Here is a 25128-nt window from a genome sequence, read left to right on the forward strand (position 1 = left end):
ACCCAGAGGTGTAAAGAAAGCATGCAATCAGCAAACAGATAATAACATAACATATTTAAAACAATGCAAAACTGAACTTACCTTAGGACCAAGCAAGCCAGGTTGGTCAGCATAGATTAGAGCCAGTTCCTTCAAGGCTGCCCGAAGAAACTTCCTTCTCTCTCTGTGATGTAGAGGCCTACAAAGAATTTAATATTAAAGACATCCAAGTGAGCTGATACCATGCACTAATTTATATAACTTAACTGATCATCGACTAAGCAGGCTTATGTAGTAATGTAAGAACACAACCCTATGTACCTATCTCCAAAATCAGGGCAATTTTACCTATCTTACAATGGTCTAATAAATATTCTTTCCAAAGATAAGAGGAAAATTAATTAATATGCATAGACTCTTGCTCGTAATTAAATTCATCCGAGATCTTTATGATATAAACATATTTAACAAGTTTTATTGAAACTGGATGAGAAACAGATTATTTAGAACTGTCAAGGTCAACCATTTAGATAATAACGATCAAGTAAGAGCATAATTAAATAAAAATTCGTCTTCATAGTGGTAACAAGCTCAATCACTAAGATATAAGATTACATTTATTTTGATCAAGCATCTTGATGATATAAGATTATTTACAATCTTAATAACTAAGATACAAAATTACACATATCTTGATTAAGCATCTTGATGATATAAGATTATTTACAATCTTAATCACTAAGATACAAAATTACACATATCTTGATCAAGCATCCAGATGATATAAGACTATTTACAATCTTAATCACTAAGATACAAAATTACACATATCTTGATCAAGCATCCAGATGATATAAGATTATTTACAATCTTAATCACTAAGATACAAAATTACACATATCTTGATCAAGCATCCAGATGATATAAGACTATTTACAATCTTAATCACTAAGATACAAAATTACACATATCTTGATCAAGCATCCAGATGATATAAGATTATTTACAATCTTAATCACTAAGATACAAAATTACACATATCTTGATCAAGCATCCAGATGATATAAGACTATTTACAGTCTTAATCACTAAGATACAAGATTACACATATCTTGATCAAGCATCCAGATGATATAAGATTATTTACAATCTTAATCACTAAGATACAAAATTACACATATCTTGATCAAGCATCCAGATGATATAAGACTATTTACAGTCTTAATCACTAAGATACAAGATTACACATATCTTGATCAAGCATCCAGATGATATAAGACTATTTACAATCTTAATCACTAAGATACAAAATTACACATATCCTGATTAAGCATCTTGATGATATAAAATTATTTACAAGCTTAATCAAAGTTTAATGTTAGATTGAGGACAAGCTAAGCCATCATGATCAAGTAATTAATGTGGGTGGCTCTTGCTCATAATCAGCATTAAAAAAATGTCTCAATGACATAAGCCTATTATTTACCAATCTGACCAGCTCATAAATACACATAGGTCTCACCCATAATAAAACTTATCCAACATTCAGTCTGCTTTGTACTGGATCACATCTTTAGGCTGACCTTGTCCAAATATGCCAGCATAGTTTAACATTGATTTTGCAATACATACTTCTCAGGCATGTATAAAATGACCTTCCAAAGGAATACAGATGTATGTGGATCCAAATAAAGTGAATATCTGCCATTTAAATATATCTGTAAACAAATTCTAAAAAAAGGCACTCTTTACTGAAATAGTTCTGAATGCCTACATGACCTGTAAAACTTTTATTATAGTTTCATGATTCTTGCTTGAATAATGCTCGAGACACCTGAGAAATGGACTTGAAACACAAATCCAACAGCTCCATTTAAAATTAAAAATTTTTGAAGTGAGACCAAACTGACAAACATATGTATTGTGTATTTTGTAAAAGATACCCGCCATAAACTCTGTTAACTTGTATGCACTCCTACCAGTTGTCTGATGTTAGAAGCTTTGCTAGTACTTACGAACTAATTAGTGCTTGATGCTGAAGTTCCTTGACTTCCGTAACCCTTTTCCCAAGGTTATGACTGCAACAGAAAGAGAAATATAAAATGAGATAAAGAGTAAATGAAGGTTTGTTAGATGATTTTACTTACCTCCTGTAACCTACATCCATCTGATACTAAATTTCAGGATTTTCAGATATTAAATTTATTTCAGAACTATTAATATTTACAGATTAATAAAACTCCTGAATTTCCCAATCTGAAATTTATTTCACATCATTAATATATGTAGATTTAATAAAATGTCAGGATTTCCCAATGATAAATTTATTTCACAGAAATTAATATTTTTGAATTTAATAAAATGTCAGGATTTCCCAACATCAAATTTATTTCACAGCTATTAATAATTGTGAATTTAATAAAATGTCAGGATTTCCCAATCTTAAATTTATCTCACAGCTATTAATATTTGTGAATTTAATAAAATGTCAGGATTTCCCAACATCAAATTTATTTCACAGCTATTAATAATTGTGTATTTGCTACTAATTATATTTTTCTGATTTTATCAAATGAAAGTATATTCACAATCTTCAAAAATTCATCAAAATAAATACCACATGAATAATAATGGGTTTACAGTAGTTTTCACATAAACAGAGCTGTTCAGTAAAACATCATTGGGACCCAGAAAGGGCAATTTTCAGCATGGAATATTCACACACAGATGCAATTTAGAATTCTGTATCATTTTAAAACAAACTCTCTTAGTCATAAGAGTACCCAAGAATTTATTTTTATACAAACTGCCTTCCCAGGATACCATGTATGTTTAAATGGAACAGATCTTAATTGAAACACCAATCAAATCTTGATTTCTTATTCAATATCAGTTGGATGATGTCATGTAAGTGTTGGCACAAAAAGGCACTGTACTCTAATGGTCAACTGCACTTAACAGAAACCGATTCATATCTTTCCCAATAATTTTTTTTCTCGGGAATATCTTTGCGAGGAAAAGCAGAATTTCAAAACATTGACTCTCTGATGAATGATGTAACTTCTCATTCTTCAAAATACATTTTTGGCAAAATCAACTGACTTAGAGTCAACTTTTAAATATTGATAAATGTAGCTTATCTGCTATCTAAAACAAACTTCCAGCAATCTTGGTAAACTTCTAGATAAAAATGATTTCTACCTTTTAAGGCTCTCGAAGAAGCTGACAATGTAGCTATGGATATGAAGGACTTCATCTCGGCAGAGCTGAATGATGTATCCAGACTGCAGCACCACCTTCCATAAGTCCCAAAGTTGTGCTTCTTGCAGGTATTGATGACACAACATCATTCCAACTTGAAAATAAATTGCAATCTTGTCTTTCTGGTTTCGTTACAAACAAGAAAAATCTCAACTAAATTATACATAGTGAAACATGTCATTTAAAGAGCTGAGAGCTGGGATAATTTTTCCTTGACAGACATGTATTTTTGGTGTAGGAGTCATAAAGGAAATCTTCTGGATCTACATACCCATATGTGTTAAATGCCAATGGATCGTTTCTATAACACAAGAATTCAGTGAATATCTAAAAACAGCAAAGAGTTTATTTACATCTGAGTAATTATTTAATCCACTTAATTTTTCTCAACTGCAATGAAAATTGTTTCTCATTAAACAGTTTGACTGGTCATTTTTACTCGATGACAATTTGCACAACAGATCTACTTAACCAGTTCTTAAGGTCATCTTCAGAATGTTTAGCTGCTATTGGTTTAACACTCAAATTCTGTGTCACGCTTCCTATAGTAGTGTTGTGAACACCAACATTCCATGTCATGCTTCCTATAGTAGTGTTGTGAACACCAACATTCCATGTCATGCTTTCTACACTTGTGTTCTGAATACCAATATTCCATGTCATGCTTCCTATAGTAGCGTTCAGAACACCAACATCCCATGTCATGCTTTCCACACTGGTGTTCTGAATACTTACACTACATATCATGCTTTCTACACTGGTGTTCCAAGTACTAACACTACATGTCATGCTTTCTACACTGGTGTTCCAAGTACTAACACTACATATCATGCTTTCTACACTGGTGTTCCACGTACTAACACTACATATCATGCTTTCTACACTGGTGTTCCAAGTACTAACACTACATATCATGCTTTCTACACTGGTAATCCAAGTACTAACACTACATGTCATGCTTTCTACACTGGTGTTCCAAGTACTAACACTACATGTCATGCTTTCTACACTGGTGTTCTGAATACTTACACTACATGTCATGCTTTCCACACTGGTGTTCTGAGTACTAACACTACATATCATGCTTTCTACACTGGTAATCCAAGTACTAACACTACATGTCATGCTTTCTACACTGGTGTTCTGAGTACTAACATTACATATCATGCTTTCTACACTGGTGTTCCAAGTACTAACACTACATGTCATGCTTTCTACACTGGTGTTCTGAATACTTACACTACATGTCATGCTTTCGACACTGATGTTCTAAATACCAACATTCTTTATCATGCTTTCTATACTGGTGTTCTGAATACCAACATTCTGGATACAATCTGATATTATCAGAGAGACAGTGATTTGTATTTCAGATATCAACTCTACAGAGGAAATACAAAAAAGGGCAGTCAGTAAAGTTTCAAACTTCTGTCCATTCTGATTCCTATCTGCAGAAAAACTCTCTATCATCACAGGGGTTTTGTGCTTCACACAACTGAATGCTGGTAAACTTGAAAAAAATTAATAATGTTACCTGGGGGACATTTTACATTCTAGAGAACGGACAATATTCCAACCATTGTCTTTCTGTGCATACAGTAAAAACAGGAACAACCAGCAGAAAAACAAGAATACCAAGGTGAACAAAAATTTTTCACCAACACATTACAAAATATTTCCAAATATAAAGTGGAACATTTTTGATGTAATAAGAACTTTTATACTGGACAAATTTCAAAATGAAGAAATAAGTGGGGCAGGTATTGTTTACTTACATATAATCCAGCGTTCCATTGTGTCCTGTGACAGGTACTCACACTGAATCTGTAATGATTTAAAAATAATTCGGACATTCATCCTAATGATGGTCTAGTTACCTCCTTTGACCAGAACATGTCTGATTTTAGTTAAATCCTTTGATCAGAACATGTCTGATTTAGTATTAGCTAAATATATCCACAAAAAAACATTATCAATGAAATTTGATCACTGCTTCTGTACTGATAGCGAAGATAACAATTTAAGTTTTATCTTTATTCATTAAACATTATTTTACACGTTTGCTGAACATACATACTACAAGGAGTCTATTCATAGAGCCTGCTCTCATGAAGATACCCCCCATAAACTGATTATTCCTAAATACAAAAATGCCACACCCTTCTACGTGAAAATCATTAAGAAATCACTGATATATCTTATCGACAATGTTTAACAGTGAAAACAAATAAAATTTCATAAATAAAATCTCCTAACTTGTTTTCAGAAAATTCTATTACAGCTGAATGACTGCAATGTAGGACAAAACACTACAACTACAAATCACTGATTTATTCCAATAAGGATTCCTTGATCTACTATAATTGGTTATTGATTTCTATTATAAACCTAGTTATCTATTACAAGATGTTTATATAGCACTCAAAAACATTATATATATATTGTTGTGAAACTATACTGATTGCTTATTGCTTTCTATTAAGAATGTTGTTGTTGTTGTTGTTGTAGGGTTTAACGCCATTTTTCAGCACACGATAGGCTATACATGACTGCCAGTATTAATGGTGGAGGAAGAACCCAGGAAAACCCCGGAAAGAACCATTGACCCTCAAGAAGCTACTGGCAAGCTTTCTCACATATCCACATTGGCCGAATTCAAGACTCGAACCTACGCAGACAGAGGTGAGATGGCAGTGATCTGTAACGGAGAGCGCTTTAGACCACTCGGCCACTCGGGGCCTCTATTAAGAATGTAGTTATCTATTTCAAACTGCTGACATAACAGTCAAATTCAACGGTATAAAAGTTTCATTATTAGGTATGTTGTGACACTATACTGAATTCCTGTGTGCACAAAAAGCTGGACTTGCACAGATTAGATTAAAGAAATTTCCACCTTTATTGCAACGTTTGAGAACACAAACAACTTTGACTATATTGTAACACATGTTTCCCCACATAAAGGACGGAATCCTCAGAAGTGGGAAAGGAAGACTAACTAAAGATATGTACTGAGAGAAAATATGAAGAGCAAAAACATCAACTCCGCAAATGTAATGCATTAAAACTGTGTGTATTATTTGTTTTGAGCATAAGTGTGATATATATATATATATATATATATATATATATATATATATATATATATATATATATATATATATATATATATATATATATATATATATATATATATATATATATATATATATATATATATATATATAGACAAACCACTTACCAAATCACTGTTTGGGACATTCATAATCTTTGCAGGTTCTGACAACAGGCTTAGAACCTGCATAGCTCTCAGTTGTTCTGCAGGCAATGTCTTCTTCAAATAGAGACTGTGGAGAGAAAGCAAGGCTGGCACCAGGATCTGGAAGAAAAAAAAACACGCTGACATCATTAATTGGGAACAACTTTAAACTTTACTATGGCAGGACTATGCATTGATTGCATTAGTTACAATCTGGTATAATATGAGCCAAATTATGACACTATATTGTATCCTTTTTCAATAACTTTATCTTGTTAACATACCTGATTTTGTATGTGGTATGCCCTATCATAAACAACACAGACCCAGATCTGTGATTTTTACAATGATACAATCTGGGCACCAAATCATATATCCAATGGGAGACCACTCTTCACTGCCTTTACCTTCGAAGGAAGACATTTAAGAGGCACTCAGCAGTTATTATGTACTTTTGAGAGAGTGATGTATGTAAGGTGAAGTTGTTTCCATCTACAACATGCACAATGGAGAGAATGTTGGCATACCTCTATGCTACATTAATGTAATGTGGATGATATTTCTTTGGATATTGTACTTTTGGAAATTGTACATGATCTAAGAACACTGCTAACTAAAATGACTGCTCCCTTGTGCTAAAAATCAGCCTGAATTAGTCTAAAGTACACTATCTATAGCAGCTATTAAAATAGGGAAAATGAATTTTGCCAGACTAGACAATACCAGCTTCTGAAAGTGCAATGAATGAATTACCAAATACATAAAATGCAAACAAAAGTTATTGGCTCTTTTTTATACAATTTACCTCTGATGTTTAGGAAGTGAAAATTACCAAGTGGAGCTTGCATCTTTTTGAAAGGTGCACATGTGGAGTAAGGTCAAGCTGTATACTCTATAACCCATATTATACCCATCAATCATACACCAAAATAAAGGGAATTATAGGTTCTTTGAATTATACCTAAGATAAACAAGGTCTTTTTTAAATAGCCAGTATAACCAGTGAGGAAAGCTGGGGAAAATCTTTTTCTTTAAAATTCTAACCCTATGCAAATACAAAACTGTAGAGCGCCACCTTAGCACTCCTGTTGCTAAATGAATCCAAAAGATGTGGATAACTTCTTTTTAGCTTGGGAGGATGGGATAATTGTGGATGTACTCCTAATGTATTTTACCTGGGTTGCATATGAGATGAAACAGAAAATACATCATCATGCAATCATTGTTACCTAAATATGTGCTATGCTATATTAGAAATTTTGTTAATCAGGATTTCATTATTAGGCATACTTACCCTAGAATGAGGCACAAACTCTTCTGACATCTTCTTCATGGGATTTTCATAATCCAGGATCATCTGACCCAGTCTGGGGAAGGAAAGATCGCTGAAAAACAATTATAGCTTGATTACACATAGCATCACAAATCCTTTGGACTCTTCTCCATGTTAATGTGAATTCATGTAACATTTTTCCCACAAATTCTACTGTTGTTGTTGTTATTGGGCTTAATGTCAGTTCTAGCACAAGTTAGGCTATACATGGCACCAGTATAACTGGTGGAGGAAGAACCTGGGAAAACTCCGGAAAGAACCACCAACCCAAGTTACTGGCAAGCTTTCTCACATACCCACATTGGCTGAGTCCAAGACTCAAATCCATGCAGACAGGTGAGCTGGCAGTGAACTGTAAAGGTGAATGTGGCTTCTAAATTCTACTGAGAGGGTAGTTTTGTTTTAACATAAGTACTCATCAAATGAATTTTCTTAGCAGTACTACTCATAATCAAATGCAGAAAATGGCATTAATTTGTAATGGAGAGTGCAAACTATGGTCATATTATAATATTCTTCAAAAATTTCAGTTCAATATAATTACCGATATAAAAGATAAATGACATTGTTGATCATGCCATCACTGTCAAAAAATGTATATGTGTCGAATCATTCACAGATAAGAGCATTAAAAATAAATTATTTACCCTTGAGAGTTGACAAACTCATGTGCCACACTATACAGAGACAGGACCAACTTTCTGTCATCCACTTTGGATACTAAGATCATGATGCAGACATAAGTGGTCACAAGGTCAAGGTAATGCTTTGTAAGGTCATAGTTCAAGGTCTGAAAAAAAATCAAAGGGTCATCTCTAGTATAATTAAAGAAGTTTGTGAGCAATAAGTTACTTACAAGTTACTATAAATAAACAAAAATTATGCTAATAAATGTTTGTGAGTCAACAAGAAGACTGAATCTAGATGAGAAAAGGATTTGTTCAAGATTTTATAGATAGGAAGTTTGTTTTTACAAAGTATACAAGGAAATTAAATGCATAATGAATTTACTATTGAAATGAAAGAGTGAATAGTAGAAGGATCAATTAATAGACAAATGTTTCAAATATCAAGATGTTTATGAAACATTAGTAAATTAAAAACATTTAACCAAAACTTTTAACACAAATATTCTATGAGTATGACACTGACCCCTAGGTAAAAGGGGCAAGACAGCATGTAACAGAATGAATTGTCATAATGATTTATGCTAAGTATGATAAAAACTTACCAGGAGGTTTAGGATATATATGCAAATGAAAACTTGGAGCAACACTTAACAAACTGTTTAAGGAGTCGCTGTCATCAGAAAAGTGACTGCTATGTCTCACTTTGAACTAACGCTGATTTAAAAAAAAATTCAGCCTGAATGATTTGGATGATGAAGCATGTTGATCATTTTAACTTTTGATAAACTTCTGATACAAGGCATAAAGGATAACTTGTAAAAGTGCATTTGTATGACCAAACTTAATTTGTCTCACCCTCTGCAACATGAAGACTGATTTTTGGAGACCTTAATGCCTCAGGAGCATGACCACCACCTTGTAAATCCAGCCCTCTCAAGTGATATTCAGTTAGAATAAAGCTAAAAGTTGTCTGCACACATAAGTGGGAGTCCAACAAGAATGATCTTTCCTTGGACAGAGGAAATTGCACAAAATCTCGTCCTTCCTATGTTTACTATTGCAGCAGAATGCACACTGATGGCATGATGCAATTGTGCAGAGGATGGGAGGGTGTCTCTGTATAATGATTCAGTAAGTATTATCAAAGAAACGCATTTTACTCCAAAAACTGGTTTCGTCTTCAAATGCATTACTGATAACACCTTAGAGAAAACAGGTAACACCCCTAATCCCAAAGAACACCCATCTCCAGTCCTTAGAGGTATGTGAGGTAGCTTCAACTCTAAATCTATATATAGATTTGAACAGTGACCCTATATGCTTTGATGCAGCTGCTCTGAAAAATCGATTCCACCAACCAAGGAGAAAAGTCACAGAGCCATGTTGAACAGCCTGGAAAGGCAGCTTGTTGTGCCACTGCTATAAGTCACCAGCTCAAACTCAATCCTTGTGATACAATATCTCAAAGTATAGCTAGAGAAATTTATCTATGTCCTCCATCTCACAGCTTGTACAATGTTTGTTAGGGAACAGCTGCATCAGAATAGTTGTAAGTCAGAATGTACAATAATTTAATTTGATCTTGGGTTAATTCTCTATGTGCAGAACAAATAACTCATCTAATCCAGGATGACAGAGCCTGAGCTGAGATATCTCTTTCAAAGATATTGATAATCTCAATCTCCCTCTTTGCATTAGCTCAGTTCATTCAGGTACCACTTTAAAGCCCTCAATGGGTCCAATACACAGATACAAACTCCTTCAACTCACTCAGTAGGGTGGGAAATACAACCTGATACAAACTCTTCCAACTCACTCAGTAGTGTAGAAAATAGTACATGATACAAACTCTTCCAACTCACTCAGTAGTGTGGAAAATAGCACATGATACAAACTCTTCCAACTCACTCAATAGTGTGGAAAATAGCACATGATACAAAGTCTTCCAACTCACTCAGCAGTGTGGAAAATAGCACATGATACAAACTCTTCCAACTCACTCAGTAGTGTAGAAAATAGTACCCCATACAAACTCTTTCAACTCACTCAGCAGTGTGGAAAATAGCACCTGATACAAACTCTTCCAACTCACTCAGTAGTGTGGAAAATAGCACATAATACAAACTCTTCCAACTCAATCAGTAGTGTGGAAAATAGCACATGATACATGATGTATTTTTTTTTCAGGATCTCTAAAAGAGCATGTTTCCTAGTGAGAGCAGAAACTAACACTGAAGCACAGATGCAATATGACACCAATAACCCCATACAAGGGGAGAAGACTCCCAACTATGTTGGCAGCCAACTTGTAGCTTCTTTATCTACATATCAAATTAAACTTTGGAGGGATGGATTTGCAAGGTAGTGGCAATACTATTAAGTAAGATGTACCTGAAGAAGAGATAAATCGTGAAGTACTCACTATATCTAAATGTATTTGACAAGCATCAATGGTAGTCAACAGATCTGCTACATGGTCCTGCAAGCAAAAAAGGAAAAAAAGGTTACTATACGACATGGATCATAACTTAAACATAAAACATGAGCACAATACAAAACAACATGTGTTCATGGAACACATATTCCACACTAAATGCCTGAAAACTGACCAAAATGCAAAAATTAACCAAGATGTGATTGATGGATGTATGGATGGGCAAAGATAATTATATAAGTTACTACCACTTCCATGGTGGGACATCAAGATACATCAGTAATAAGAAACCTTAAATGCAGTATACTCATCCTTGTGAAACCTTGGGGTTGCTAGAAAAACTAAATGACATGGACACAAATGACAACACTATTTGCAACTATAATTCCTTGATAAAATTAGACAAGGATTATAAAAATGAGAAACTGTGACCTTTTTAGAACTGGTTGTCCAGCATACATGCAAATCTAGACCTGGATATGAAAATGAAGCAAGGATTTTCAGGAATAAAAATCCTGTTAGATTCCAACTGAAAAACAATTAATGTCTTTATGTCACAAAAATATTATCCCGGGTTATGTTACATTATATTTTTATTAAATCTGGATCTGAAAACAAAACAATCACTGATGACAGTCCTGTTAGATTCAAATTGAAAAACAACAATTAATGTCTTTATGTCACAAAAACATGCTGTGTTATGTTATATTCTATTTCAGTACCTTGAAATCCAGGATGTCCACAAATGTGTAGTAATACAAGGACAAGGACTTCACAACTTCAGTCTTGATGTTGTTCACAGGAGCAAGCTGCAAAGATAAATAAGTATACAATCACAGCGTGCTGAAGAAATCTATTTCATTCAAGGGAGATGACTGAACATGTAAGCAACACATCAAAGATTGGATACCCACCCATGCCAGCCACAGTGGTCTGCCTTTCCTTAAGAAAGGCACTTAGCTCCTATTTTGTAGCATGATTTGGTCAATAAGGTTCTCAAAAACTGACCAACCAATAAGCAGTGCAATTATTACACATCAGAATCACCAAAAAAAAAAGGACAAAGTGAGTGAGAGAGTCGATTTGCTACACCATTGTTTTCAAGACATGTGAATACAGTGCTTGTTTTGGACTCTGCCACTTCACATGAACCCTTATTATCTTTTTGGTACAAGACAGTTACCTCGTTGGTGTTCATGAGGTACATAATAAAGCCACCCCTACCCGCCAATAAAGATAAAAATCGTTACGATTGATTTTAGATGGACTGAACTGAGAGTACCCATGTTGTCTAACTGAATCCTTTCCAAAGAAACATAAGACAAATATTTTCACTGGCTGGCAGAAATGTTTTAATGATCTGGACTAAATCATGGATATAAAACATAATGAAGAGAAGATTAGATCTTCAGCAAAAACCCTGCTGTATCTATTTCTAAAGCAGCATATAGATAGGAAAAATGTAGACTCAAATATTTATAAAAAAAACTCAGGAAAAGGATGGTCAATCATGCATGAGGAAATAAATCCTCTGTATGACAGACCCATGGCAGGGAGGCTAATAATGACATTGTGTTTGAAGTTATTTTTTTAATAAACAAAACCTGATAAGGATATCTGTCACACCTTTATTTATAAATGACCCACACTGGACCAAAGTTCTATTTTTTAAATGGGCACACATTATGGATTAGATATTTTGAAAAAATTCTTTTCTGATTGCTATTTTTGGATAGCTCCCTTTGTAATAAATAAATCACTTTTCTTTATTTAATGTCTAGAAACAATTAATTCTTACAAGTCAGAGCTAAATTTCCTACACACAAGAGATCCAAGGGTTTACTACTGCTAGTCCTACCCTGTCAAACAAGAATTCTGAAGAATGCTCCATCCTACCTGCTTCACTAAGATATAATCAAGAAGAGACCAAAGTGGGCTTGATATTGCTGACATCGACTACATAAGTTAACAGCTTACCATTTTAGGCACAAAAATATGTTTTCGGTCAGCTGACTGTTCCTGTTTTGCATTGCCAACCCTAGAACTTTTTCCTCCATGGTAAAAATTTTTTTTTTGCATTTTTAAGAAAAAAAATCACAATAAATATATATATATAATATTTTTTATTTAAAAACCTGTCAACATTTTTTTTTTAAACCAGTGCAATAGAAAACACAAATTTTTGGGCTGGGCCTTATCAAGCAGGATCATATAGGATTGTAAGAATAAAACCCTATGCAAAATATATCCCAACATATATATCATGTTGATTTTACTCATTTTATTTAAGTCTGAAAAAATCTTTCCTTATAGTCTAGTAAAAGTTCTTTCCAAATATAAAGATATAATGAATATGTACAGACCTCAGTCATAATTAAACATATCCAATTATATGTAATATCGCTATGTTATTATGCATACTCATCCAAGATACTGATGATACAAATCTATTAAAATGCCAAGTTTGATCAAAATACAGTAAAACCTGTTTTGAGAAACCATTTTTATGAGGCCACCTGTTTTGATAGACCAGGATCTCCATGCGCATATTTATTGATTATGGGGTGTTGTGACCTGTTATGAGAGAACTCCTGTCTTGAGTTCTACTGCACTATCATACAGAAAGTCTCCAGTGTGGTCAAAAAGTTCAGCCAAGTCAGATTTAAGATCACCTCATTAACATGCACAGGTCTCACTGATAATATAAACTTATCCCAAAAATTTCTTGATATTATTGGTGTATTTACCAAGCATAAGATTTGAAATACCATTGACTGAGTGATAAGAATCCCAGCCAATGAGATCACCTCATCAATATGCACAAGTCTCACTTGCAATAAAACTCATCCAAATTCTTAATGATATTAGCCTCCTTACTAAGTTCAATCATAATTGGATCTGAAATACCACTGTTCAAGTGATAAGAAGCCCAACCAATCAGATGAAAGATCACTACATTAATATGCACAGATCTCATTCACTGTTATCTTTATTGCATATCTCCTATCACTTGACCAAGGGGCCAGATTAATTAATTTATCAAAATTAATGGGGTGAAATTAGTATCAGACAAGGATAATCTCACATTTGAAAAAAGTTGTGTGTGTGTATCTTGCAGGCATTATCATCAACTATGAACTTGTCACTAGTTCTGATATTTGACGTGTAGATGATATATGCCTACTTTGCAAGTTTGATCAAAACTGGATCAGAACAAGAGTCCATCGAAGAGACTGATACTCTAATGGCTAGAAACAATTTCCAAGAATTTATGATAAGACCATTTCTTCTTTTTAACTGTCAAGTGTTGGAACCATCTAGTGTTGCATCCATCTTTGATATTCTTCTGCAAAAATGATATTTTCAAAGTAGCTGCAGTGGTGCAGATAACGCATATCAGCTTGGCACAATTTTCATTTAGGACAAAGTAGTCATCACTAGATGTCTTTTGGTAAAACCCCTAAGAAATAATATCATCTGTTCAGGGGAAGTAGTGACTGCCATAATGGATGCAAAACTGGCACCATTCTCATATAGGTATTGGTAAAAACTCCTGTCATAATGATCACTCATTTAGCGGGAATAGTGGCAACAAAATTTTTATGACAGTCATCATGACAGCCATATTTGATGTACAACTGGCACCATTTATATTTAGGACCAACTAGGTATCATAAGAAATACACCTCTTATAGCCATCTGTTTGGAGAGAAGCAGATATAACAATATTTCCAAATATATGATTTTCCATTCACGAGTAGCAATAAGAAGAATTTCAAGATTGTTGCTTTAATTTTCAATTAAGACCACCTGAATATCATAAGAAGTCTTCCAGTGAAAATCCCATGTCAATATGACAGTTCAAGCAGAGTTGTGAAATTTTTTTTAAGAAGGCTGTAATGGTGCTAATATTGGATTTTCAATTGACAGCATTTTCATTTAGGACCAGCTACATCATTAGAAGTTTTAAGTGAAAACCCCATGCTGATATGACCATTCATACGACTGTTGCAATTAAAAAAAAATCATGACGAATGCAGTGGCAGCAATATGGATCTCCCTCATTAACAAACCTGTGAAAGATCTTGCTGAAATAAGCACCAATTCTTTGATTAAAATCAGATCAGAAATGAAGTCTCTAGAGTGGTTAAAAACCTCAACCAATCAAATCACCTGATTATTTGTGGATCTTGCTCCTTTTATTGAACACGTCTGAGGTCCTGATAATGTAAGTAAATATTCCAAGTTTGATCAAAATGAGATGAGAAATAGCAGTCAATCAGCAGCAAGGTCACCTAATATATATACATGGTTCTCACTTATTATCAACCTATTTGGAGATCTTAATAGTAGCATATATAGCAATTTTGATCAAAATTAAATCAGAAAAATATCAACTCCTGGGTGGTAACAATTTGAACCAACCAGATGCAAACTCACCTCATCAATAGGTGTGGATCTTGACTTTTATCAAATCAATCCATGATCTTGATGATATAAATATAAATTTCAAGTAATAAAATCATATTAGAAATATGGCTTGAAGAATGCCAACAAGCTCAGGAAACCATATTAGATCTCATTCATCATCAATCATTCAGAGGCCTTTATTAATATAAGCCCACATTCCAAGTTTGATCAAAACTGGATCTGAAAATTATGGTCTCCAAGTGGTAAATACCTATCAGTGATAGATGTATATCGTTCAAATGGCCCTGAGAGGTGTGTTTTTGAAGTAAAGTTGTCAAAGTTATAGAAAAAGTCATCAGGGTACCCATCGATCTAATAATCAGTGACCCAGGTACCCGATCAAAGGGAAATTATATTTAATAAACCTAAACTGGTTCATTGTACGTTCATACATGTCTACCCCACAAGAGGTATAAGTGTAATTATTACTAATATGAGTAGCAAAAAGGTGCAATCTGAGCATAAAAAGTAATCTACATATTACATACCATAATTATACACAAATGTATGAAAACATATTTATATTTGCTACTAATTACCGGGATATGCAGTTAATTAAAACTCTTGTCACAAATTGCTTAACTTCATGTGGATTAGTACAAGAACACAGACACAAAACAAAATGATCAATTATATATAAGCAACATTCACTTAAACTAGTCTACATCATGTTTAACTTGTGCCAAAAGGTCATAAAGTCAAGTCCACAAATTCTGAATGATGTATTATACCAATGCAGAATTTATCTTTCAAAATTTGTAAAGCGCTATTGATTTGTCCTTTTCCTGATGCAAAATGTTCTTCAATTTAACAAAATCAGTCTCTAACATTTTTTAGTCATATACATCCACGAGTCACATCGATAAAGCCCATTTCAGTTAATACCTGGTGCCATGTTTTTTGCAACATAGACTGGCCTGCTACTTAAGTGTGTATCAATCTATAATGAATCTGTGACACATGGTTTTAAATTCAAGAAACCCCATTTGTTTTCTTGGAAACGTGTCATGTACAGTTACTATAAATAGAAAATAAGGAAACTGTTCAACATTCATAACCATATGGCACACGTCAAAATATAAGATCAGCAGATGGAGGTCCATGATGGATCAATGTCACATGACATAAGCCTCAAACTGTACTTGTTATTCTTTCAAGACTGGACTACTGTAACTCAATTCTGTCTGGTTTGTCTCAATATCTACTCCAGAAACTTCAAAAAGTTCAAAACACAGCTGCTCCTTAGAGTACCACGATCAGAGCAACCCTTCCCCTTGCTCTGTACCCTACACCGGCTATCCATTCGATCTAGAACCAAACACAAAATTTGTTCTCTGTGCTACGTTTCACTGACGGACTCCAGTCCAACATACCTATCCAACCCCACCCATGTGTACACACCAGCAAGATACTAACGCTCCTATTCTGACAATCATACACTCATTATTCCCACAATATGAAAAGAAAGTCATATGGACAACATTCTTTTGCATACCAGGGCCCAGCAACATGGAATGAATTGCCAACTGAACTTAGACACAAAGATAACAGTGATCTCATCCAAGAGTGCTCTTAAAACTCACCTACTCCAACTGCAAGAACAAACTTAAAGACCTAATAATGTTTCCTACCTTAAATATTTTCAGCATGTTTTATGTTTTCTAGTTTCATAGTGTTTGTTTTTTGTAATCATATCATTATATATGTCTTTTTTAATGTTTTTATTTTATGTTATAGGTGTTGTCTAATGTTGTAAAATGCTTAGAGCTTCTAAAGATTAGGCGCTATACAAAGTCCTCATTATTATTATTATTCTGTGTCTTGCTCGCGCCTGAAGACACCAGATATAATCTTTGACCTGAACTTGGAAATTTTTGTTTTTGTTTTTGTTTTAACATGAGAACTAAATGGGTACCCTATAGCTAATTTCATTACCCAGATAATTATGAACAGGTACCCATTGACACCTTTACTCAGAAGTTTGGAAGTTTCAGGGATTATTCTTTCTTAAGGAAATTAAAATTTCTCTATAAACTACCTTTTTATCACTGCATAAATAGATACAAAGGCTGAACAAAAAATAATTGGTGCAGCACTATAGGAAATGGGTGCTACTCCACCTGGTAACAAGGTGTATTGATTGTCGTTTTACTGCCTCAATTTTTACCACTTTATTTTTCTATTCATGATTTTTGGAATATATATAAACAACAAGAATACTTATTTTAAAAAGTGAAATATTTTATTTAATTTTAATGTTTTGTACACTCTCAAATAAATTCAAGTGGTTCTGGGAAATGTTCAAGAGAATTTAAGCAAATGTAAGGCTTTTCAAAAATAGAATCAACTTTTTCAAAATTCAAGGCAAACCCTAAAATTCAAGGGCTTTTTTTTCAAGGTTATAAGAACCATGATGGATGAAAGGTAACAACTAATGACAGATGAAAGGCCATATGACAAGCTCACATGTGACATCATCAATATGTATGGAAATTGCTCATAATCACACTTAACAACGATCATAATCATGTAAACCTGTTTACCATGCTTATATCAAAACGCTATCAAAACTACAGTCCCTAGAAATGTACAACAGTTAGCCAATCAGATGCAAAATCACATCATAAACATGCATATATCTTACAAGTAAACCAAAATTCATCCAACATATTGACAGCATTAACTTAAAATTGGTGTGTGTGTGTGGGATTAGGATTTTTAATGTAGCTTTAACAATTTTTCAGTCATATCACTATGATGTCTGCAGTGTGACTGTTTATAGTGATGTCTAGCACCGGGGCATCATGCCACAGACATTTAGCATGATGTCCTACCCAGTCACATTATCCTGACACCAGGCCAACCAGTCCTAACAATAACTTCTTAATGTTGAGCACCAAGCAAGACAGCTGTTAGTACCATTTTTGTATGTCTCTGGTATGACTCGGCCAGGGATTGAACCCACAACATTCTGCTTAAAATCGGACCAGATATACCATTTGATGAGTGGCAAGAAACTCAACTGGAGGCAAGATCACCACCATTAATATGTACAGATCTTGTTCATAATCACACTTACTGAATAGTCTGATGACATAAATCAAGTTAGATTAAGTTAAATAAAAATTGGATCAGAAATATGGCCTGCAGACAAGTAACAATTGATTGTTGATGGACACACAATGCTTGATATATACTGCATGAAAGATTTTCGGCCATAAGCCCAATTGTCCTAATGGTTGGATGAGCTAATAACAAAAGCAATGGAACTTTGAAAATAGTCATCCTTCCCACATTTTCAAAGTTGTGTTTTGTTTTTCTTTGCTCAGAACTGTAAAAGTGCTGCTGAATTCTTACTTACATTACTGGATCTGGAATCAACTTGTGGAAATTTGCGTTGGAGAACCTTCAGAACTGGCTCTAGGCTTTTGTCGGACAGGAAGGCTGGTTTGCTCTCAGATGCTCCCAACATCTGTAATATCAGATTACTTCATGCCATTATAAAGCTCTTTCCAAAATGCCCTGAACAATAAATGTATTATTCAAGGCAACAACACTGTGCAAACAGATATTTTCTTTTTTCATATTGATATTATTCCAGTAATTGTTAGTCTTAATAATCAATACCTAGTAACATAAAAAATATTTTTCTTGCATATTAAAAAATGAGCATACAGTAATAGTTTCAATCATCTGAATTCTAGTATCACTTCCAAAAACGAACACCACTGATAAACTCTATTGGATCTGAATAAATAAGAAAGAAATACCACCGTAGTCAATGCAAAATGTTCAGGCATTTACTCTGAACATCTCCATCATAATTATTTAAAGTTTTCATGGCTATGCAGGAAACAGACTATTTGCTTCAAGGTACTGTGGACAACCAGGTGTTCTATTACCTAAGGCTATAGCCCAAGGGCAAAAGAATACCCAGTTGTTCACTGTAGTCTTTAACAAACAGTTTGGTTTGTTCCCTATGAAGCTGAAAATAAATGTTTTCTTACCTATTTTAACAGTAGCTTACTGGAAAATAAAAACCACCATCATTTTGTATATGCACTGGTTTCACCAGAATGCTTGTGATTCAGCTTGTTCATTGTGCAAATTGTTCTAATTCCAGTCACTTGAGCAGTCATGCACCAGCAATGTTCCTAAGTACATTTTCCCTCATGACAGTATGGTTTGACTGAAATACAACTCCTTCAAGGCCTCGTCAATATAAGCAATAGTCCATACAAGAGATGTGAAACAGATCAACAATGGCCACATCTCTATTTTAAATGGTGTGGACAAGACAAAATTCCTAAAAGGCACACATTAGTCTATAAGACAAAGTTCTTATCAAATTCAATAAAAGTATATTGAATGGTTTTTCAGTTATGCTAATCACAAACAACGTTCAAAGTTTCCAATGTCAAGACAATAATTTGCTAAAAGTGGTGAATAAATCTTTCCAAATTGGGGTAGACAAGACTGAACCTAAAAAAGGCACATGTAAATCTATAAGGGATCTTGATCTGTGATAGTCGGAAGTAATATCCCATGTGAAAATACCCACAGAATGCTCATTCAACTCTATGAGACAATGTACATACCACATGCAGCTCAAAGAGACAATGAACACACCACAGGTAGCTCTGTGAGACAATGCACACACCACATGTAGCTCTATGAGACAATATACATACCACATGTAGCTCTATGAGACAATGTACATACCTCATGCAGCTCTATGAGACAATGAAAACACCACATATAGCTCTATGAGACAATGTATATACCTCATGCAACTCTGAGACAACGAACACACCAAATGTAGCTCTGTGAGACAATGCACACACCACATGTAGCTCTATGACATAATGCACACACCACATGTAGCTCTATGACATAATGTACATACCACATGTAGCTCTATGAGACATGTACATACCACATGTAGCTCTATGAGACATGTACATACCACATGCAGCTCCATGAGACAATGTACATACAACATGCAGCTCATAGAGACAATGATACACCACATGTAGCTCTAAGAGACAATATACATACCACGTGTAGCTCTATGAGACAATGTACATACCTCATGCAGCTCTATGAGACAATGAACACACCACATATAGCTCTATGAGACAATGTATGTACCTCATGTAGCTCTGAGACATGTACATACCACATGCAGCTCCATGAGACAATGTACATACAACATGCAGCTCATAGAGACAATGAATACACCACATGTAGCTCTAAGAGACAATATACATACCACGTGTAGCTCTATGAGACAATGTACATACCTCATGCAGCTCTATGAGACAATGAACACACCACATGTAGCTCTATGAGACATGTACATACCACATGTAGCTCTATGAGACATGTACATACCACATGCAGCTCCATGAGACAATGTACATACAACATGCAGCTCATAGAGACAATGATACACCACATGTAGCTCTAAGAGACAATATACATACCACGTGTAGCTCTATGAGACAATGTACATACCTCATGCAGCTCTATGAGACAATGAACACACCACATATAGCTCTATGAGACAATGTATGTACCTCATGTAGCTCTGAGACATGTACATACCACATGCAGCTCCATGAGACAATGTACATACAACATGCAGCTCATAGAGACAATGAATACACCACATGTAGCTCTAAGAGACAATATACATACCACGTGTAGCTCTATGAGACAATGTACATACCTCATGCAGCTCTATGAGACAATGAACACACCACATGTAGCTCTATGAGACATGTACATACCACATGTAGCTCTATGAGACATGTACATACCACATGCAGCTCCATGAGACAATGTACATACAACATGCAGCTCATAGAGACAATGAATACACCACATGTAGTTCTAAGAGACAATATACATACCAAGTGTAGCTCTATGAGACAATGTACATACCACATGCAGCTCTATGAGACAATATACATACCACAAGCAGCTCTAAGAGACAATGAACACACATGTAGCTCTCTGAGACAATGCACACACCACATGTAACTCTATGAGACAATGTACACACCACATACAGCTCTATGAGACAATGTACACACCACATGTAGCTCTATGAGACAATGTACATACCATATATAGCTCTATGAGACAATGTACATACCACATGTAGCTCTATGAGACAATGTACACACCACATGTAGCTCTGAGACAATGTACATACCTAATATAGCTCTATGAGACAATGTATATACCTCATGCAGCTCCATGAGACAATGTACATACAACATGCAGCTCTATGAGACAATGTACATACCTAAAATAGCTCTATGAGACAATGTATATACCTCATGCAGCTCCATGAGACAATGTACATACAACATGCAGCTCATAGAGACAATGAATACACATGTAGCTCTAAGAGACAATATACATACCACATGTAGCTCTATGAGACAATGTACATACCACATGCAGCTCTAAGAGACAATATACATACCACAAGCAGCTCTATGAGACAATGTACATACCATATGCAGCTCTAAGAGACAATGAACACACATGTAGCTCTGTGAGACAATGCACACACCACATGTAACTCTATGAGACGATGTACACACCACATGCAGCTCTATGAGACAATGTACACACCACATGTAGCTCTGTGAGACAATGCACACACCACATGTAACTCTGAGACAATGTACACACCACATGCAGCTCTATGAGATAATGTACATACCACATGTAGCTCTATGAGACAATGTACATACCATACATAGCTCTATGAGACAATGTACATACCACATGTATCTCTATGAGACAATGTACACACCACATGTAGCTCTATGAGACAATGTACATACCATATATAGCTCTATGAGACAATGTACACACCACATGTAGCTCTATGAGACAATGTACATACCTAATATAGCTCTATGAGACAATGTATATACCTCATGCAGCTCTAATGGACAATGAACACACCAAATGTAGCTCTGAGACAATGTACATACGACATGTAGCTCTATGAGACAATGTACATACCACATGCGGCTCTATGAGATAATGTACATACCACATGTAGTTCTGAGACAATGCACACACCACGTGTAGCTCTGTGAGCCAATGTACATACCACATGCAGCTCTATGAGACAATGAACACACCACATGTAGCTCTATGAGACAATGAACACACCATATGCAGCTACATGAGACAATGAATACACCACATGCAGCTCAGAGACAATGCACACACCACATGTAGCTCTGTGACACAATGTACATACCACATGCAGCTCTATGAGCCAATCAACACACCACACGCAGCTATATGAGACAATGAACACATCACATGCAGTTCAAAGAGACAGTGCACAAACTACATGTAGCTCTGTGAGACAATGTACACACCACATGAAGCTCAGTGAGACAATGCACATACGGTCATACCACATGTAGCTCTATGAGACAATGTACACACCACGTGTAGCTCTTTGAGACAATGTACACACCACATGCAGCTCTATGAGACAATGTAAACACCACGTGCAGCTCCGAGTACAAGTAGCTCTATGAGACAATACACACACCACACTATATCAAAATGCACTGAAATGTTTGTGAGCTACTCAGGTTGCATAGATCTTTTATAGTGAAGATTAAACATTTAAGACACACACATATCTGTAATAGGCAATGCACCTACAACATGGCATCCACTTACATGCAATGGTTGCTGAGTTTTGAGGGTTGCAAGTAGCATGAACAGATGGACAGAAATAACGTGATTTCTACCTTTATAGGGTCCCTTTTATGTTTAAAGGGAAATAGATAATATGAAAAAATCCTCTGAATAACAAAATAACTGCTTCCCTACAAATAAAACAGCAATTAGGTAATAAAAATGAATATTCATGAATCAGTGATACATACATGTATACTCATCATAGTTCAAGCGCAACTGACTGAGCCCACAATTTACAAACAAGGGTTATATGGAATACTACATGTATGTCACCTGTAAAGTGTGCATGTGTGATTTGCATTTTAATTTAGCTTTAACAATTTTTTAGTCATATCGCTACGATGTCTGCTTTGTGGCAGTTTATAGTGAAGTCTAGCACTGAGGCATCATGCCGCAGAAATGTATCATCATCTCCACCCAGTCACATTATCTTGACACCAGACCGACCAGTCCTAACATTAACCTCTTAATGCTGAGCACCAAGCGAGGCAGCTGTTAGAACCATTTTTAGAAGTCTTCAGTATGACTTGGCCTGGGTTCGAACCCACGACCTCACACAGGACCTGCATGCTATTAAATGTGTGACCTCATACAGGACCTGCAATGCTATTAAATATGTGACCTTGACACCAAGATCAAGTCAGTATGTCATTTGTAATGATTCATCCTGACTATGAAGACAATCCAAAGGAGTGTTTTGGAAATAACACCATATAAAAGAGGCAAGTTAACATGTCATAGAATGGCAAGAATGATCAGAATCAACTGAGAGGTTTAGAAAACATATGCAAATAAAAAAATACATGAATCAAAAGCTTAACAGTGGATGAAGCCAATGCTGGTGGTAAAGTCACTGCTATGTCTCACTTCCCTGTAGTATGTGATTGACAAAACGTTCATGGATTTGCCATGGCTTGTCACTGAAGTTGCTTAAGTTCAAATCTGAGAAAAAAGTATTGGAAAATTAAGGATATTGCCAATATTTGCAACACTTTTTCTTATTTGAAACAGATTATGCCAGCTCACACAGGACACTCTCTGAGCATTGATTGGGATCTAGAGCTATTATGTAAGAACAAGGTAAGATCATTCTTCCTTTAATTCCCAATGTAAGAACAATGTTAAGATCATTCTTCCTTTTAACTCCCAATGTAAGAACAATGTAAGATTACTCTTTCTTTTTAACTCCCAATGTAATAACAAGGTAAGATCATTCTTCCTTTTAACTCCCAAGTGTTGAAGTCATCTCTGATATTCTTCAGCAAAAACAAGATTTTCAAATTAGTTGCTATGATGGACAATTTGGATGTCAAATTGAAACCAGTTTTGTTTAGGATCAAGAAGACATATTATAAGACTTCTGCAGGAACCCCATGTTAATAATGAATATCAGTCTGGCACCATTTCCATTCAGTACCAACCAGACATCATAAGGAGTCTTTTGGTACAATCACAATGTCGATATGTCCTGCTGTCTAGAAGTAGCAATTAAAAGATTTTCAACATGGCCATTGAGGCAGTTATATTAGAAGTCAAATTGGCACCATATGACTGACAAAGTGCCATAAGAAGTCTTCAATTCATTGGTGATGTGACTAATCATTCAGGAGAAGCAGTGATAAACAAAACTGTCAAGATGGCCACTATGGCAGGCATACTGAATGTCTCAATGGCACTGTTTTCATTTAGGACCAACTAGACATCATAAGAAGTTCTCAGGTATAAAAAAAAATATGTTGATACAACCATCCATTCAGAAAAAAATCCAGCTATGATGATACAACCATCCAATCAGGAGTACATGTAGTAATAACAATATTTTCATGCTGGACACTGTGGTTGCTATATTGGACATCAGATAAGCACCATTTCCATTAGAATAACTAGACATCATTAGAAGTCTTCTAGTGAAAAAACACTGGCAATATTACATTTTATTACAGAGAATTCACAATAAAAAGATTTTCACAATGGTCACTGTGGTGGCTACAGTGGCCTTCAGACCATTTTCAAT

At 35.0% G+C, this 25128-nt stretch overlaps 1 protein-coding gene across 5 annotated transcripts in view; it reads right to left on the reverse strand.

Annotated features, from left to right (window-relative positions):
• The window catches only part of LOC149785096 (nck-associated protein 1-like), a 143140-nt gene that overhangs the window by 108294 nt on the left and 9718 nt on the right, over window positions 1-25128 (reverse strand). For all 5 annotated transcript variants that reach the window (XM_089978851.1, XM_089978850.1, XM_089978849.1 and 2 more), the window contains exons 2-11: window positions 18727-18837; window positions 11618-11704; window positions 10884-10940; window positions 8480-8622; window positions 7794-7884; window positions 6482-6619; window positions 5016-5064; window positions 3181-3334; window positions 1995-2057; window positions 82-178 (exon numbers count right to left, since the gene is read on the reverse strand). In XM_089978851.1, coding sequence (XP_089834977.1) covers window positions 82-178; window positions 1995-2057; window positions 3181-3334; window positions 5016-5064; window positions 6482-6619; window positions 7794-7884; window positions 8480-8622; window positions 10884-10940; window positions 11618-11704; window positions 18727-18837 — 990 coding nt within the window. The remainder of the gene's footprint in view (window positions 1-81; window positions 179-1994; window positions 2058-3180; window positions 3335-5015; window positions 5065-6481; window positions 6620-7793; window positions 7885-8479; window positions 8623-10883; window positions 10941-11617; window positions 11705-18726; window positions 18838-25128) is intronic.

The sequence above is a fragment of the Sinohyriopsis cumingii genome, chromosome 13 (assembly GCF_028554795.1).
Source record: "Sinohyriopsis cumingii isolate HCF-2022 chromosome 13, ASM2855479v2, whole genome shotgun sequence".
Classification (NCBI taxonomy): Eukaryota; Metazoa; Mollusca; class Bivalvia; order Unionida; family Unionidae; genus Sinohyriopsis; species Sinohyriopsis cumingii.